Source organism: Ictalurus punctatus, chromosome 27 (assembly GCF_001660625.3).
Source record: "Ictalurus punctatus breed USDA103 chromosome 27, Coco_2.0, whole genome shotgun sequence".
NCBI lineage: Eukaryota > Metazoa > Chordata > Actinopteri > Siluriformes > Ictaluridae > Ictalurus > Ictalurus punctatus.
Window position 1 is genome coordinate 2,225,374 of NC_030442.2, and position 15,995 is coordinate 2,241,368.

Below are 15,995 nucleotides of genomic sequence, written 5' to 3' on the forward strand. Positions count from 1 at the left end.
AGGTTCACTCATTCAAAATGGAGAAAGGGAGGGAGGATGGGAGGATAAATGGAAAGATGGATGGATGGATGGTGAAAGGAACATGACACCCTTCCTTCTTCATTCCCAGTTAGTCATTAGTCTGCTGGGGCTATTTGTGCTGTAAGCTCCATCTCAACTATTAACTCTCCCTCCTCCCTACAGAGACACTGTTAGCGCTTAGTGACAGATACGGGTAATTGGGATTGCCAGTTTTTTAACGAGACTAAACCGGTCGCCCTGAGATGATTTTCTGCACAACATGGCTATAAAGAGTGGTTATATGATTTACCACGCCCCACCTGTCAGTTTGGTCATCCTCCCCTGACATCTCTCACCAACAAACAGAACTGCTGCTTACTGAATGTTTTTTGTCTTTCGCACCATTCTCTGTGCGAAAACTCCAGAGATTGTCGTAAATGGTAAAATGGTAAATGGTGCACTTATATAGTATATAGCTTTTATCCAAAGCACTTTACACTGGTTGTCATTCACCCATTCACACACCAATGGTACCAGAGCTGCCATGCAAGGCACTAACTTGCCATCGGGAGCAACTTGGGGTTCAGTGTCTTGCCCTAGGACACTTCGGCATGTGGAGTCACGTGGGCCAGGAATCAAACCACCAACCCTACGATTAGTGGACAACTCGCTCTACCATCCGAGTCGCAGCCGCCCACTGTGTGGATGAAAATCCCAGGAGATCGGCAGTTTCGGAAATAAACGCAAACCAGCCTGTCAGGCACCGACATCCATGCCACAGTCACTGAGATCATATTTATTTCCCCCTTATTCTGATGTTCGATGTGAACATTAACCATAGTATCTGCATGACGTTATGCATTATGCTGTGGCCACATGATTGGCTGATTAGATGAACCAGCAGGTGTACATGTATTACTATTAAAGTGGCATGTCGCTGGAGTGGTATCATCGCGGGGAGCCTGGAGCCCATGCCAGGGGACACGGGGCACGAGGCGAGGTACACCCTGGACATAATTCACTGTACATAATTAGATCTTAGAAGGAGCATAACGCTTTAAAGCTAATTTAAAGGAACAGTAGATTACATGCACCTTCCCAGATAAAGGATGTACAAAAGATCTCCTTTTAATGGTACCACCTCAGCAACAAGGAGATTTCTGAGAGACAGTCTTGTTCGAGCGGGATGAAAGGTTACGGAAAATCAAATATCCACTCTTTACAACCGCGGTGTGCAGAAAAGCATCTCAGAATGAACAACATGGAAGACGGTACCACAAGGAAAAGTATCCATCTATCCATCCATCTTCTACCACTTACTCCTTTTCAGGGTCACGGGGAACCTGGAGTCTATCCCAGGGAGCATGGGGCACAAGGCGGGGTACACCCTGGACAGGGTGCCAGTCCATCGCAGGGCACACTCACATATACACTCACACACCCATTCATACACTATGGAAACTTTAGACACGCCAATCAGCCTACCATGCATGTGTTTGGACTGGGGGAGGAAACCGGAGTACCCGGAGGAAACCCCCGCAGCACGGGGAGAACATGCAAACTCCACACACACGGCCACGGTGGGACAAGGAAAAGTATATTAGTACCTATTATTATTATTATTATTATTGACTTTGTGACGTCAGAACACTGTTTCTAAATCTTTAGCAAGAGTTTTCTGTCCACACCGAAGTTAAGACACGCTGTAGAATTGTTTAAATGTTTATTTCTCTTTCTAAAACGACTGGAGAAACTAAAATGTGGATTTAAAAAAAAACAAAAAAAAAAACCCTTCACTTTTTGTCTTTAGTTTCTTTTGGGGAGGTTGAAAAATCTTCATAACGGGGGCTGGGTTGGTTTCAAGTGCGCGAACGTTACAGGTGGACCGACCGCTCGAGGCTGCGGGGGCGCGCGTGCGTGTGCGCGCCTCCGTCGCATTTTTTTATTTGGAGCCACGAAGCGTTCAGAGTTCATTCACGACCAGACGGAGCTCGGTGGAGCGCGCGCTTCACGGGGAAACCCCCAAAAACAAACACGCGACACGCGCTCACATCTCGGTCCTGCGGCACAATTTGGGATTACGTCGAGGAGGAGAACGTTCTTCATCACCGAAAGGATTCCTATTCGGTCTTTTTTTTTTTTTTTTTTTTAAACAATATTTTTTTTTTTTTTTTTTTTTTTTTTTTTTTTACAATTGTTGTTGTTTTATATCACGTTGACGGCGCGTGCACGATGCAGCGAACATAAAGGAGAAACCGAGTCTTCATTTTCGATCACTTGGAACGCGATGATCGAGTCGGTCGCGTTTCGGGGATCTCGACTCGACCGCGCCAGCGACCGTGTGTGCGGTCCGACCCTCCATGGGAAGCAGTGAAAGCGCGCGTGAGCGGAGATGAGAGCCGCGCTCTGCTGCCTCCTCGCGTGCTGCTGCTGCTGCTGCTGCTTCTCCGTGCCGCACGCCGCCGCCGCCGCAACCGGGGTGAGCACGCGCTTCCAACACCGCACACTCCACCTGCGCGCGGAACTTTTACAGTTTGTAACTGTACAGTGCGCGCGCGCGCGTGCCGACGAGGTGCACGCATAGAAAAAAATCATAAAAGGGCCCTCCGGTTTATGTAAGATTTTATTTTCCCACAGGTGACTTGCATTTAGAAATGGCAGGACAGGTGATGAATCTAAGAACCAGGTTCCTGTCAGTGTGTAGCCTTTCAGCATACCTGTATTCCTAAATTCCTAGAAAGGTAGAACTACTTAAAGAACCCTTTTTTCCTCTGAGAGTGTAATTCTAGCTTGAATGATGAATGTTTGTAGGTGACCAGTTATTAACTTTCAAATGTGACCTACACCATAATGGATTTAACCTACTATATGGCTATATAGAGTGTAGTTTACTAGGCTAATGATTAATAAGGCTTATCTAGTACCAATAAGTCACTGTATGCATGTAGACTATAGTTTAGAACACTTAGAGCATTGTCTAGTACCAGTAATCTACTGTATATGTGTAGACCATAGTTCAGCAGCCTAAAACTACTTATTTATCATTAATAACCTACTATAAGTGTGTAGAGCATAATTATCTAGACTATACTTTAATAGGCTAATAGTACTTATGTAGTGCTAATATTTTCATGTATGTGTCTAGACCACGGTTTAGTAGTCTAATATAGCACTTATCTAGTAATAATAACACACTACATTCCTACAGGTTGTTAGGCTAAGAGTATTCGTGCAGTACTAATAACCTACGATGTGTGTAGACTCTACTTTAGTAGGCTAATAGGCATGTCTAACACATTTTAAGTGAAAGGAACTGTGTACCTCGGAGACTACGAGACTCCAGGACATGACTAATGTCAGGTTAGTTTCCACGCAGCACAGGTAGGCACTGATGAGTCGTTTTTATTCTGTCCAGAAACACCCAAACAATTACCCATGTTTTGGTTAAGTATGAACAGTCAGAGTCAGTGCTTTGGGGTTTTTCCACTTGCCATTCACTCAGGCTTAAAATAGGCAGTTTATTACCGTAGCAAAGTGCAGAAATGTGGTGGTGTCTAAAAGTCTCCTTTAAAGGTAGCGAAGTAAAAGTTTTCCAAAAGTATAAATACTCCAGAGACGTACACGTGCTCCGAAATGGGACTCGAGTGCTGCAATTGAGGACGTTTACACAAAATAACTGATACAGTTATTTGATTCACTGAGACTCCCATTTTTTAGCCTAAAGACGATTGCATTCATACGTATTTATGAAGACTCTTATGATTATCCGTACTAACTGAACAATATTGCTTTTCAAGGAGGCGCTGATTCCTCGAGAGCTCATCGAGAGACTGTCCAACAGCGAGATCCGCACCATGAGTGACCTCCAGCGGCTTCTGGAGTTGCACACTGCAGGTACTCCACGTTAGGTTTCGTACAATCTGCACACTTTGTTCTAAATCAGTAAATATTGCGAGATTGACCTCCTACTGGAATCTATGAGATGATGTCACACACGAGCTGTGGGAATCGTTGGCGGCGCTCCATTGTGGGTGCTTGTTTTCTGACTAGGCCACTGCACTAGTGCATAGAGTTCTGCCTATTGTTGGTAGCATGTTCTGAAGAGTTAGTATACCACTGTAATACACACATGCTCCAGGCCACGTACACAAAGCGATGCTTTTGTTGTTGCGTTGATATTGTTTTCCCTCCTCCCTGTTCTTGTTCATCAGTTTCTTGCATTATCTATGTCACCTGAGTCACATAATCATGCTACGTATATATTTTTTGCGCATTCTTGTTACTCGCAGTCTACGTTATACTACGTTGTTATTTGTCCGTTCTTTAATGAAATCACTGGCGTGTACAGTGTTTTGTATACGTCCCCGTTTCCGAGCCTTGACAACCACGTGTACATTTAGTTACAGTTCCGCTCATCATCGATGGAATAAATTAGCTGATTTAAGCATAGAACAAGTTATCCAGTCTGCTAGCCAGATTTGTTTGTCCCCTGGCGTGAGTGTGCGTTTGAACTGTAGCTGCTTTCGTTGTGTGCAGATGCGAATAGACCATGTTCTAGGATGTACTAGCCAGTGTAGCAGTCTACAGAATGTAAGTCTTCAAGAAGGACATGCTCCTAATCTAGCACCACATTCGAAAGTTCACATAACTGCCCAGTTGTGCTGATGCCAAGCGCCTCAAGGACCGTTGCCCAGAGACGGGCGCTTCTGTCTTGTCTCTCAAGGCGCCGCAAATACTGCCTGCGTGTGAACTTGTTTGACGGATGTCACTGTTTTGGCCGGACCTCTCTTGTCGTCCTAGATTAGTCGGTGTCGGAGAAAGAAAGCGCGACGACGGGACGAAACAAAGAAGTGATTTAAAGCCACAAAGTGCAGTCTGACCTTTGGCGATGGTTGATGAGGCAAGAATTCCTGAACTTCGCTGCAGCTTAGTCCTATCAGGTTTGTGTTGATGGTAAAACAAGAAATCAAAGGTACTAGTAGGGATATAGAATTTCAGGATTGGTGTGGCCTGTTTGAACAGGATGGTTGCTTTGATCTGGTGTATCTAAGAAGCGATTGCCAGAGCGTTTTTCTCAGAAGAGAAGTAAACGGTTTGAAGAAGGATAACGATGGTGCACGCCACAATTGCGGAGCTTAAATCCTCAGTTGTCATTAACTATCTCTCGCAGCATGTTGGAGAAACCAAAAGAAGGAGGTTGTTTGCTTGCGAACGTTTGAAGAATCCGAAACAAGAACTTTCCATTATCTGTGATTTTGGACACTTTAACAGGGATGTGCAGGAACATTCCTAATAGTTGGCAGTTAGACGTGGGCAGTGAGCATAAACGACACACTCATTAATTTCTTGAAGACTGAAGATCGAACTAGTTCCACCTCTCGAACACTTTTTTTCTTGCAAAGTTGATGAACTTCCACTCAAAAGCTTTTGCTTCCCCCCAAAAAAAAAATCCCCCCCAAAAAAACCAAACGTTTCTGTACCCATCAAGAACGTTTGGTTAATGCTAACCAGAAGCAGATGTTCAGGAGCATCTGATAAAGAAAAGTGCAAAGGAGCTCCATCAAGACCGGCGTCTCTGCTCAAGATTTCCCCTGTGGATGCGTAATTGAAATGCAAACGACTGCATGTGTAGCGCTGCTGCAGCTCGAGGGAGGTCAAGAGACTCTCTCCATTATGGCGTTGTCATGCAGCCTTTATGAGCTTAGCGAGGCTGAATGCCAGCACTGTAATGTATTATTCATGTCGGATTCCTAGCGAGCGTGTGTGTGTGTGTGTCTGTGAGATCGCCTCAGGGAGTGTGTTTTCTGGAGTCTGCTAACGAGTGTGTGAAAGGCTCAGCTAGTGTGCAGAGTACAGCTCAAGCGTACTGAATCAAATCTGCCCTCTCCTTACCATGCCCCCACGCTCTCAGGAGTGTACCTGCTGGTTGGATGAGTGAGTGATCGTGCTTATTTACCAGACTTGCTCTTCTGGGCTCGTTTTACACGCACGAAGTAGGGCGGATCAAGTTTCCAGCGAAGAATCTCCACACAGAGGGTGATGTTAAACTCCATTTGGACGTGGTCAGTCAAAGTCGCCACCGTGGTGGCACCGGAATTCCATTGAGCTCCGTTCACGGCATCTGCTCGTCCCTGGAAATAGACGCCTGGAAATATTTTAGTCTCGGTAGTTGTACGAACCGACAGCTTTTTAATGATAAAAAGTCTTTATTGATCACGTATACATTACAGCACAGTGAAATTCTTTTCTTCACATACCCCAGCATGTTAGGAGGTTGGGGTCAGAGCACAGGGTCAGCCATGATACAGCGCCCCCTGGAGCAGAGAGGGTTAAGGGCCTTGCTCAAGGGCCCAACAGTGGCAGCTTGGCAGTGCTAGGGCTTGAACCCCCGACCTTCTGATCAGTAACCCAGAGCCTTAACCGCCAAGCCACCACTGCTCCTTTTAGTGATTTTCTAGTTGAATTCTAATTCGTACTCGACGTCTGCGCGCACCAGGAACGCTGCATAAGCTCCTCAAAGATTCCTAATCTCTTCAGTCAGGCTCAACAAATACTCCAAACACTCTTAATCCAGATAAATGACACACAATGCACTGTAGTATACGGTAGCCGATAATACAATCAGCTATAAAGTATTTCAATTTCGTTGTTATTATTATGAAAAATTTCACAAGACGTGCAATGCTAATCGTCATCATCATCTCCTATTGACTTCATGGGGTATTGCGGCATTAATGTGCATTGTCCAATAAAAGAACATGCATTTCATATAAAAACAAACAAACGAACGAACAAAAAACCTTTAGTTATGAATGATAAACTTTTTTAAAAAATATGATTTGACAAAATTGTGATGTGATGATTATTCTGTAATAATATGATTTATACCACAGCACTGTTAAATTCTCAATTCTGATTGGTCAGATGTAATGCCTTACAGTTTCTATAGTAACCGCACACCCTGTCATGTTTTCCACCTGACATGTGATTTCTAATATTAATATGTATTTTAATATTACGTTGGCATTCATAACAGACCAAAACAATTTTCATGTCTCGTTTTTTTTATTATTTTTTATTTACTTATTTATTTTTGTATGATGAACCTCTAAAAAAAATTCCTTAAAGAATTAGCATACAAAAAAACCACATGAAAGAGAAAGACGTTGTGACGAGCAGGCTCGGATAACAGACCTCAGCAGTTTCACATCAAACGCTCATAAGCAAATTAAGGGGATTTAAACTATAAACACTTTATAGCTTTATACCTTTACAGTTGTGACTTTTGCACTCGTCTAAACACCGAAGTCTCTTTTGGGTGACAACGAGAGTCGCGAGGTCACACGTTCATCACGTTCGTCTGGTAGCGATGAGAGACGGTATGTCTGTAATAATGATCGGTATGACGGTAATAATGATCTTTTATAATAATTACTCTCGAGCTTCCAAATGAAAATCGAACCACTTTGATTTTCAAGTATTACATCGTATTAAACTTTCACAGTACCCATGTTCTATAGGCCCTACGTAACCGCGTGCCAGCTGTTGCCCGGGCCTGTTTTCGTGTGTCTGATACATATCTAATTGTTGTCGAGTCTAGACATGCGTAATATGATCTTTTATGACTGCAAGCTTATTCATGTGGTTTTCGGTCGACAATAAAAAAAAAAAAAAAAAGAAAGAAAAGCTAGGAGTTCGTCAAAGCACACTAATCGCATGTCCTCGGGTTACAGAAACATAAACTCGTATCTGATTTAAGCGTGCTGTCTGATCGTGGCCTTGAGCCAGAATCTACATGATGTGGGTGTGGCTGTAATGACAAGTGGTGTACTTGATGATAAAGGCCATAAAGGTGCTCTAATTAGTGACTAAATAGAATCGACAACAAAAGAAAAATGTTTACAGAGGGTTTACGAATCGTACATGTGTCGTACGGTACAATGCTTTCGGGGGAAAACCGGGTCCTGATTGGTCGATTTACAGGGACGCTGATTGCGTTCTGTGTTGTTCTGATTGGTGCAGAGAACGAGGTGGTTCAGGAGACTAAACGGCGCTACAGCAAAGAACATCTCGACCACAACACCAACCTCAAGAGCTCACACACACGCCCGAGACACAAGAGGAGCATTGGTAAGACACTCACACGTGCGTGCCCACACACACACACACACACACACTGAGCCTAATAGGTAGAGATTCCATACGTGTCAGCGATCATGCTGCAGCCTGTTCGAGTCTGAACTGAATAACCTTCTTAGATAAGCACCGAATCTCTGTTAGATTAGTGTAGGCGTACGGAGTGTGTTGATCCAGCTGTGTGTTTGTGTAGCGGTGTGCGCCGTGTGTCCTGTCTGTCTCTCGTAAATACTACGATATTAGTGAATGTCTTTTCACACACACACACACACACACACACACACACACACACACACACACACTTTTCACAAATCACAGACCTCATCAAGACAGATTTATTTTTCTAATCCAAATGTTGAAATATTACGCTCATAATTTAAAAGTTTAAAATATTCTGTTGATTGGCGTGGTTGAGTTTGTGCATTATTTATAATCCTACTTATGTGTGATTTATTAATGATTAATGCAAGCGATTGGTCGAACAGGCTAATAACTCCGTAATAAATATGTGTGTGTGTGTGTGTGTGTGTGTGTGTGTGTGTGTGTGTGTAGAGGAAGCAGTCCCGGCTGCGTGCAAGACTCGGACGGAGGTGTACGAGATCCCACGTTCTCAGGTGGACCCTACAGCTGCGAACTTCCTCATCTGGCCACCATGCGTAGAGGTGGCACGGTGCTCAGGCTGCTGCAACACCAGCACCATGCGCTGCCATGCTAGCAAAAAACAACACCGGAGTGTCAAGGTAAAAAAACAACAACACAATTAACGCACACTAAAACTTTATCTTACACACACACACACACACACATTTACACACACCAAACTGCACAGGAGGTACAAAGGTTGAGAGCTCTGCTGTGTGCACACACCCACTATATACAGCATACTTTACTTGTTTTTCTTTCTTCCCTCTGTATTATTTCTCTTCTTTCCTTTGCGCCTGTCCTCCAAGCGCCATTCATTCATGCACAAACAGCCGTGCGGTGCTCGGTTTACCGGCGCATAAAGAAATGGCGCATGCGCCCTCCGCTCCGTGTCTTATCCGAGAGCTCGTTTTCTGGTGAAGGTGAGGCCGAGTTAACTCGTGCGAGATAAAGGAAGAACCTGACACGCTATTACACGAGCGAAGGACAAAAGCGAGAGATAGATATCATCTCATTACAACGTGCACTCACTTTCTCTTTCTCCGTTCTTTTACCGCTGGCTATTGTTATATTCTAAGCTCTAGCAGTGTAGAACGGTTATAACCCTAGCCTTGTTCTGTTTTGGACCATCGGAAAGCAGTTACGTTGGCTACATAAACCACAGGAAACAGGTGCTGTATTTCTGCAACACTGACATCGGTTGCTTGGATACAGTACAGATTTAACTCAGAGAGATTAGCGAGAACTCTGATTAGCTTGGATACTGATGCTAATTCTCCTTTTGACTGAGACCCAAATACAGCGCTCATGCTAGTTCTCTGTTAACGTGGACAAAATTAGCTTGGATACTGTGTTTCTCCAACAATGGCAGCATTAGCTTGGGCTAAATAATGTTGCTAGTTCTCCTTTTAACACTGACAGGGTTAGCTTGGACACAGTATTGATGCTAATTCTTTCAACACTGACAGGGTTAGCTTGGACACCTTATTGATGCTAATTCTTTCAACAGTGACGAGTTAGCTTGGACACAAAACTGATGCTAATTTTCCTTTCAACACTGACATGGTTAGCATGGATATAGTATTGATGCTAATTCTTTCAACAGTGACAAGAGTTAGCTTGGACAAAGTACTGAGTCTAATTATTTCAACACTGACAGAGTTAGCCTGGACACAATACTGATGCTAATTATTTCAACACTGACAGGGTTAGCGTGGACACAGAACTGATGCTAATTCTCCTTTCAACACTGACATGGTTAACATAGATACAGTACTGATTCTAATTATTTCAACACTGACAGGGTTAGCTTGGACACAGTACTGATGCTAATTCTCCTTTCAACACTGACCGAATTAGCTTGGAAACATGCCTGATGCTAATTATCCTTTCAACACTGACTGAGTTAGCTTGGAAACACGACTGATGCTAATTCTCCTTTCAACACTGACAGACTTTACTTTGACACTGTAATACTGTTGGTTCTCTTTTCAGCACTGACGGATTAGTTTGTCTCACAGAACCGATACTAGTTTGTTTATTAACTCTGACAGAGTCAGTCTGGATGCTAGTTCTCCTTTTAACATGGAGCTGGAATACATGAATGTTGCTAATTCCACTTCGAACATAGACAGAAGTATTTTATTTACTCATGCTAGTTCTTTTAATAGCGTGGTTGCAATATCGATGCTAGTTTCTATAAAGAGACAGCAGTAGCTTGGCTACAGTACTGATGCTAGTTCTTATTTTAATAGAGATGGAATTTGTTTGGTTACAGTAATAATGCTAACTCTCTTTTCAAGGGAGTGTATCTTATCTATATTCCCAGAGTCCTATGTTCATCAGATTTTTATAGCACATACAGTACTGATGCTAGTTCCAAATCTAAATCTAAAAAAGCTGCTTAAGGTAAAAGGAGAACTAGCATCAATACTGTAACCTGAGGAAAATTAGTTTGGTTATAGTACAGACGCTAGTTGTCCATTAATAGAGATAGAATTAGCTAGTTTACATTACCACTGATGGCCGTTCTTCTTTGCACAGCCTCATGATTTATTCGTACGGTAACAGTAATGACCGTAGCATTGCTTTCGACAGCCACTCAGGGCTTGGGTTTGACTGTAGTGTTCGAGCTAAGCCTTTTTTTTAATAGCAAACGAATGAGTTTGTTTACATTTATCGTAATTGATTACGCTGCTTTCAACAAGCACTCGAAGCCTGAGTTTGCTCACAGTCCTGACAGGAGTGCTTCTCTTGGCTGCCGACGTGTTGACGCTTGTTCCTCGGCTTGTACTACTGTACAAACGTTTTTTAAACTCAAGTGGAAAAGGCTTTATATGTCTGGCAGAGGAAGGGAGGAACGCGAGGATTTCATGGCTGCTGAACTTACTGGGTTTCAGGCCAAAACTTCCCCTCGGGAGCGTTCAATAGCGTTAACCTCGCTTGAACCGCGGGGCCTGTCTGTCTCTTTCTGTGTTTTCCAGAGCTGTTCTCCAGTTTGTGTGTGTGTGTGTGTGTGTGTGTGTGTGTGTGTGTGTGTGTGTGTGTGTGTTGAGACATGAATGGAGTTCTGTATAATCAGGCCTTCAGGGGGCTGGCGCAGGCAGTTCAGGAGTGCTTCAGTATACGGTGTGTGTGTGTGTGTGTGTGTGTGTGCGTGTGTGTGTGTGTGTGTGTGTGTGTTTATATAGAGAAAACTCACTTGAAGTAGATCATGCTGCACACCATGTGCTTTTCTCACCTGGACTTACCTCTCTCCAACACCAGAGAGAAATATGGGTGTGTGTGTGTGTGTACAAACTCTTCACACAGCTTTGATACTTACATTCTCTCTTGCTCTCTCTTTCTCTCTTGCTGTCTCTCTCTCCCACTCACTCTCTCTCTCTCACTCACTCTCTCTTACTCTCTCACTCTCTCTCTCGCTCGCCGTCTCAGGTGGCTAAGATCGAGTATGTGCGTCGCAAACCGAAACTGCGGGAGGTGCAGGTGCAGCTGGAGGATCATCTGGAGTGTGTGTGCATGTCCAAACACCACACAGAGTCCCGCTTACACACAGGTACACAAACACACCCACGCACACCATTTCCTTCACCCCTTTAATCTCGTTTGGTTCCTCGAGTGACGCAAAACAAAACAAAACAAAGAAAAACAAGTCCTGCTTTATTGTTGGTCTGTCATTTCTACACGCTCTGTAAGGCTTTGAATATACTTCAATCTGTCTTTCCTTCTCTTCCCCGTTTCCCATCATCCCTCCATTCGCAGGCCACTCTAGGGCGAGAGATAAAAAGAGGAAAAGGATACAGGAAAAGTCGGACAAAAAAAAAAATCTGAAAAAGCGTACACTTTCGGGTCTTAGTCTAACGTTGCCGCCAGACTGAGTTGGCAGGTAGGAGGTGAGCAACCGGGCAGCTCAATCGATTTACCAATCAACCAATCAGCGTCCTGATCAGCCGCTCAGGTGGAGGGAATGTTCTGCGGTGCTGATGGGTTTCATCCGTAACTCGTAACATAAAGATCGTTGATTGAGGTGGTTTAATGAGAGAAGCACTAATCTGTGATCACTTATGACATCGGTATACTAATAAATACTGAGCGTGACTGGGAAGACTAATGGCGTTTTCACACTTGAGTCCACGCCCACGACCGGTTCTTGGATTGTTTGGAGGGCGGGGCTTATAAGCTCCGCTTTGCTTTCACAAGAAAGAATTCATTGGGCAAAAACATTTTTTTTTTTTGCGATATTGTCGGTGCACGCAATCACAGCGCAAATTTCCGAACAAATCTACAATTTTTTTTGGTTTGTTTGTTTGTTTGTTTTCAAATGCCGTAACAACCTTTTCACAACGAAAACCAAGGAAACAGAAAATCAGAAACAGATTTCACTTCCCACCAAATGTGGAGAGCAAACAGTGTTTAGTTTGGACTCAAGTGTGAAAACAACCTCAACGATCCTTTAGTTTAATGCTTAATTTATGTTTGTTTGAGCGGGGCGTGTATTCGGTATGCCCCAAAGCCCCCCTCCGCCCCCAAGCGAAAAACTAACACGCTAAACTCCATTTCATTTCACTACTGAGGTTAACATTAAAGTTTATACACAAATACAGTAATACATGACTTTGTGTGTGTGTGTGTGTGTTTTTCTTTTTGGCTTCACAGATGTACGGTGAATCTGACTGGATCGACTTGGAGAGTGTGTGGTGATAAAGAAGGGCAAGCCATCTTGTCTAATCAAAACTGATTCTATCTGACATCATCCAGAGAAAAGGCAGCCCGAGCAAACAATCACCACAATCCACTCACCTTGGCCTGGATTAAGCTAAACGGACCGTTGCGGAGCTTTCAGACTTTTTGGACTGGATGTCTCTTGGACTTTTTGATTAAAAAAAAAAAAGACGCAAATTCAGCTGATGGACGGAATTTTTTTTTTTTTTTTTTTTTTTGGTCAAAACTATAAAGACTGCAGATTTTCCTCGGCTTCGGCGTGGAGTCTGAATGCTCATAACGGACGGTCCCGGCTTGGATCTTGGATCTACCATATAATGGACAGACACAACTATTCACTTCTATAGCAAGATTCCTTTCTTCCAGCAAACACTTTTTTCAGTATACACTCTTATTTTTGTAGCCCCATTTTCTATTCAGATTCATATGCTGTATGTACAGTAGAAAAAAAAAACAGCCTCCAATAGCCTTTAATAAACTATTTATAAGTGCATTGATGTTTTTTTTTTGTTTTAGTTTATATATATATATATATATATATATATATATATATATATATATATATATATATATATATATATATAATATATATATATATATAAGCTAGGTTCAGTGATATTCCAATAACATATTTATTTGCCTCTACATGGTATAGCTGTAATTCAGTGCTGATCGTAGTATCTCTGTCAGGAAGTCATTATGAAGGGAAGGAAAGACTTCAGGGTGTGCTGTTTTAGGAAAAATAATCAACATTGAGGTGGAGTGATGCGAAGCGGAAGTCACTGTTACCTCCACAAGTGTGATTGTTTTCCTGCGTCTTTCGCACTGTTTTCTTCCTCTTGCACTGCAAACCGCCAATGCTAACAATATTTTACTTATTAAATAACAACACATCGTACTTTTTTCCCAATTCAAAATCGTTTATCGTCCGATGTAATGTTGCGGAACGTCTTGCGAAACAACTTTCGTTCCTGCTATCACTTACTGTACGTTAAAAAGCAGCTGTAGATCCCTGTATCCGATCCCTCACCAGCCTGTCTTTTAATTCTCCCTCTTGACAATAATAAGGCAAGAGAACGTAGCTTGACCTTTCCATTCCTCTGACTGTTACAAAGCACTGACACTGGAGACTCCTTCCATAAATATACATCAAATAAACATCTCTTTACAGAAAACTTCATCGTCAACAGTTACACGCAATTTTAAAAATATTTTTAAAAAGCGTCCGCCGTGCAAGTCCCTTTGAAATATCTGTTACTACGGAAACAAGGAGGGTGTTTTCGTATAAACCTGCGATTAGTGATTCGCCTTGTAGTTTACTATTGCAGAAAACGAATCAACACCTTCTGACCAATCAAAACGGAGAATTCATTCGATGGCACGGTGGTATAAATGTCAGTAGTTAGTACTGAAATCTTTTCTTTAACTTCATAGGCAGCGTTCATTTGTGCTATCAGCACTGATTTGATCATGCTAGCTGCCTAGCATAGCACTACCTCAGCCTGGATAAGAAGCCTGAGGTCCTGAGAGAATGCAGGAAGGACTTCGTTTAAACAAATAAGATTGGAGAAACCATTTAATCAGTGTTCTAACGTTACGTTTTGCAAAAGTTTGCGTTTGTAAACGTCTCAATTATTCACAGAACGCATTGTTGGTGAATGAACATGTACACTTTACTGTTTCAGGTAAAATACCTATTACACTAAAGTGTTGCCTTAGTAGCTAACATCAGGGGAAAGTTTGTCAGTGAACATAAATTCCCATGCTACATAATTCTGTTTAAAAGTGCATAAAACTGGCTGATCACAGGTCCAGCTAGACAAAACTAGTTTAAATACACGGCATGCTGCTGTAATTTATTCAACCAGACAGTTCACACAGCCCAGTAGAGTGCTTCTTCTGCCCATCCTGGGACTGTGGTTGCTGCAGCCAGGTATTAATGCTTCACAAGGGGACACAAGTACTACCGTAACTGCTGGAGTATCACACCTATCGTAAAATACTCTAATAATAGGCTAATGCAAAATAAAAATAAAAAACATCTATAATAGACATTAAAAGTCACAGAGAGCAAAAAAAAATCGCCTTAAGGTCTGGAAAAAGCTGTAGCTGTCAAAGAAGGGAAATTAAAAAGAAAAGATGGAAGAAATGATAAGAGAAAAAGAAAGAGAGTGCAGAATTCCTGCGTGTTAATGTCATGCAGTTCGTTTTAGCACACCTGTGAGTGTGTGATTGATGTGAGCCAGTGAAGCCTATAATCTGTGAAGGTAAAGATTGGAACTCTGTGTACACACACACACACACACACATACAGTACAAGGAGAGGGAGAGAGAGAGAGAGAGAGAGAGAGAGAGAGAGAGAGAGAGAAAGGAAAAAGACTAAACCAGGATGTAGTGCTTCCCAATACAGAAAGCCGTGTAATCAGTGTGTGTAATTAAATTAGCACTGGTAACAGGCTTACACACCAAATGCTAATCATTACATCACCACCAGCTGCGTCCGGTCACGGTGTAAAGAAACACAACAAACCGGACATGTGTTAGCATGTGGGTAGAAGCCTGAACCCCAAACGGTTGGAGCGGCTCGACGTTGGTTTGCGGTCGAGCTCCATAATGTCAGTGCGGTGTGTAAAGTAATATCCTTTCTTAAGACATAAAAGTGCAAGCGATTTAGCATGCTTTCCCACACGCCGCTGTGCAGAAACATGTTTGTCGGAGTGTCCCATCACACACTTTTTTTTTTTTCGGGATGGAGTGTGCTTTCGAAGCCACAATAGAGCCAGTGTGCTTGGGGATGTGTGTGAAGGGCCGTTTCCACAGTTGGCATTGGCTTTGAGGATCTGCAGCAGTGTGTGTACCAGCTGACCCTGTTATGATAGGAAAACTTGAATATACAGCGCATTCAGAAAGGATTGACACCCTTTCACTTTTTCCTCACTTTAACAATACCGCCTTGCTTTTTAAAACGGGTGAAATTCTGGTGGGGTTTATTTTTA

General features: G+C 42.8%; 1 protein-coding gene across 4 annotated transcripts; it reads left to right on the forward strand.

Moving 5' to 3' along the window:
* Window positions 1-1,964: 1,964 nt before the first annotated feature.
* On the forward strand, window positions 1,965-13,492 carry LOC108259440 (platelet-derived growth factor subunit A). 4 transcript variants are annotated; one of them, XM_017458960.3, is made up of 7 exons: window positions 1,966-2,479; window positions 3,798-3,894; window positions 8,023-8,130; window positions 8,689-8,876; window positions 11,713-11,833; window positions 12,040-12,170; window positions 12,934-13,492. In XM_017458960.3, exons 1-6 carry the CDS (start codon window positions 2,393-2,395, stop codon window positions 12,153-12,155), a joined length of 717 nt encoding a protein of 238 aa, XP_017314449.1. In that variant the 5' UTR covers window positions 1,966-2,392; the 3' UTR covers window positions 12,156-12,170; window positions 12,934-13,492. The 4 variants fall into 4 exon arrangements, with proteins under 4 accessions (XP_017314450.1, XP_017314449.1, XP_053532503.1 ...); XM_017458961.3 differs by lacking the exon at window positions 8,023-8,130 and having other exon boundaries at window positions 1,965-2,479; XM_053676527.1 differs by lacking the exon at window positions 12,040-12,170 and having other exon boundaries at window positions 1,968-2,479.
* The last annotated feature ends 2,503 nt before the right edge of the window (window positions 13,493-15,995 follow it).

Bases quoted from the DNA above. Each gene is read 5' to 3' on its own strand.
- LOC108259440 (XM_017458960.3), top strand. From the start codon at position 2,393: ATGAGAGCCGCGCTCTGCTGCCTCCTCGCGTGCTGCTGCTGCTGCTGC. The intron at 8,877-11,712 runs GTAAAAAAACAA...TCGCCGTCTCAG, and splicing joins AACAACACCGGAGTGTCAAG to GTGGCTAAGATCGAGTATGT. The intron at 11,834-12,039 runs GTACACAAACAC...CTCCATTCGCAG, and splicing joins AGAGTCCCGCTTACACACAG to GCCACTCTAGGGCGAGAGAT.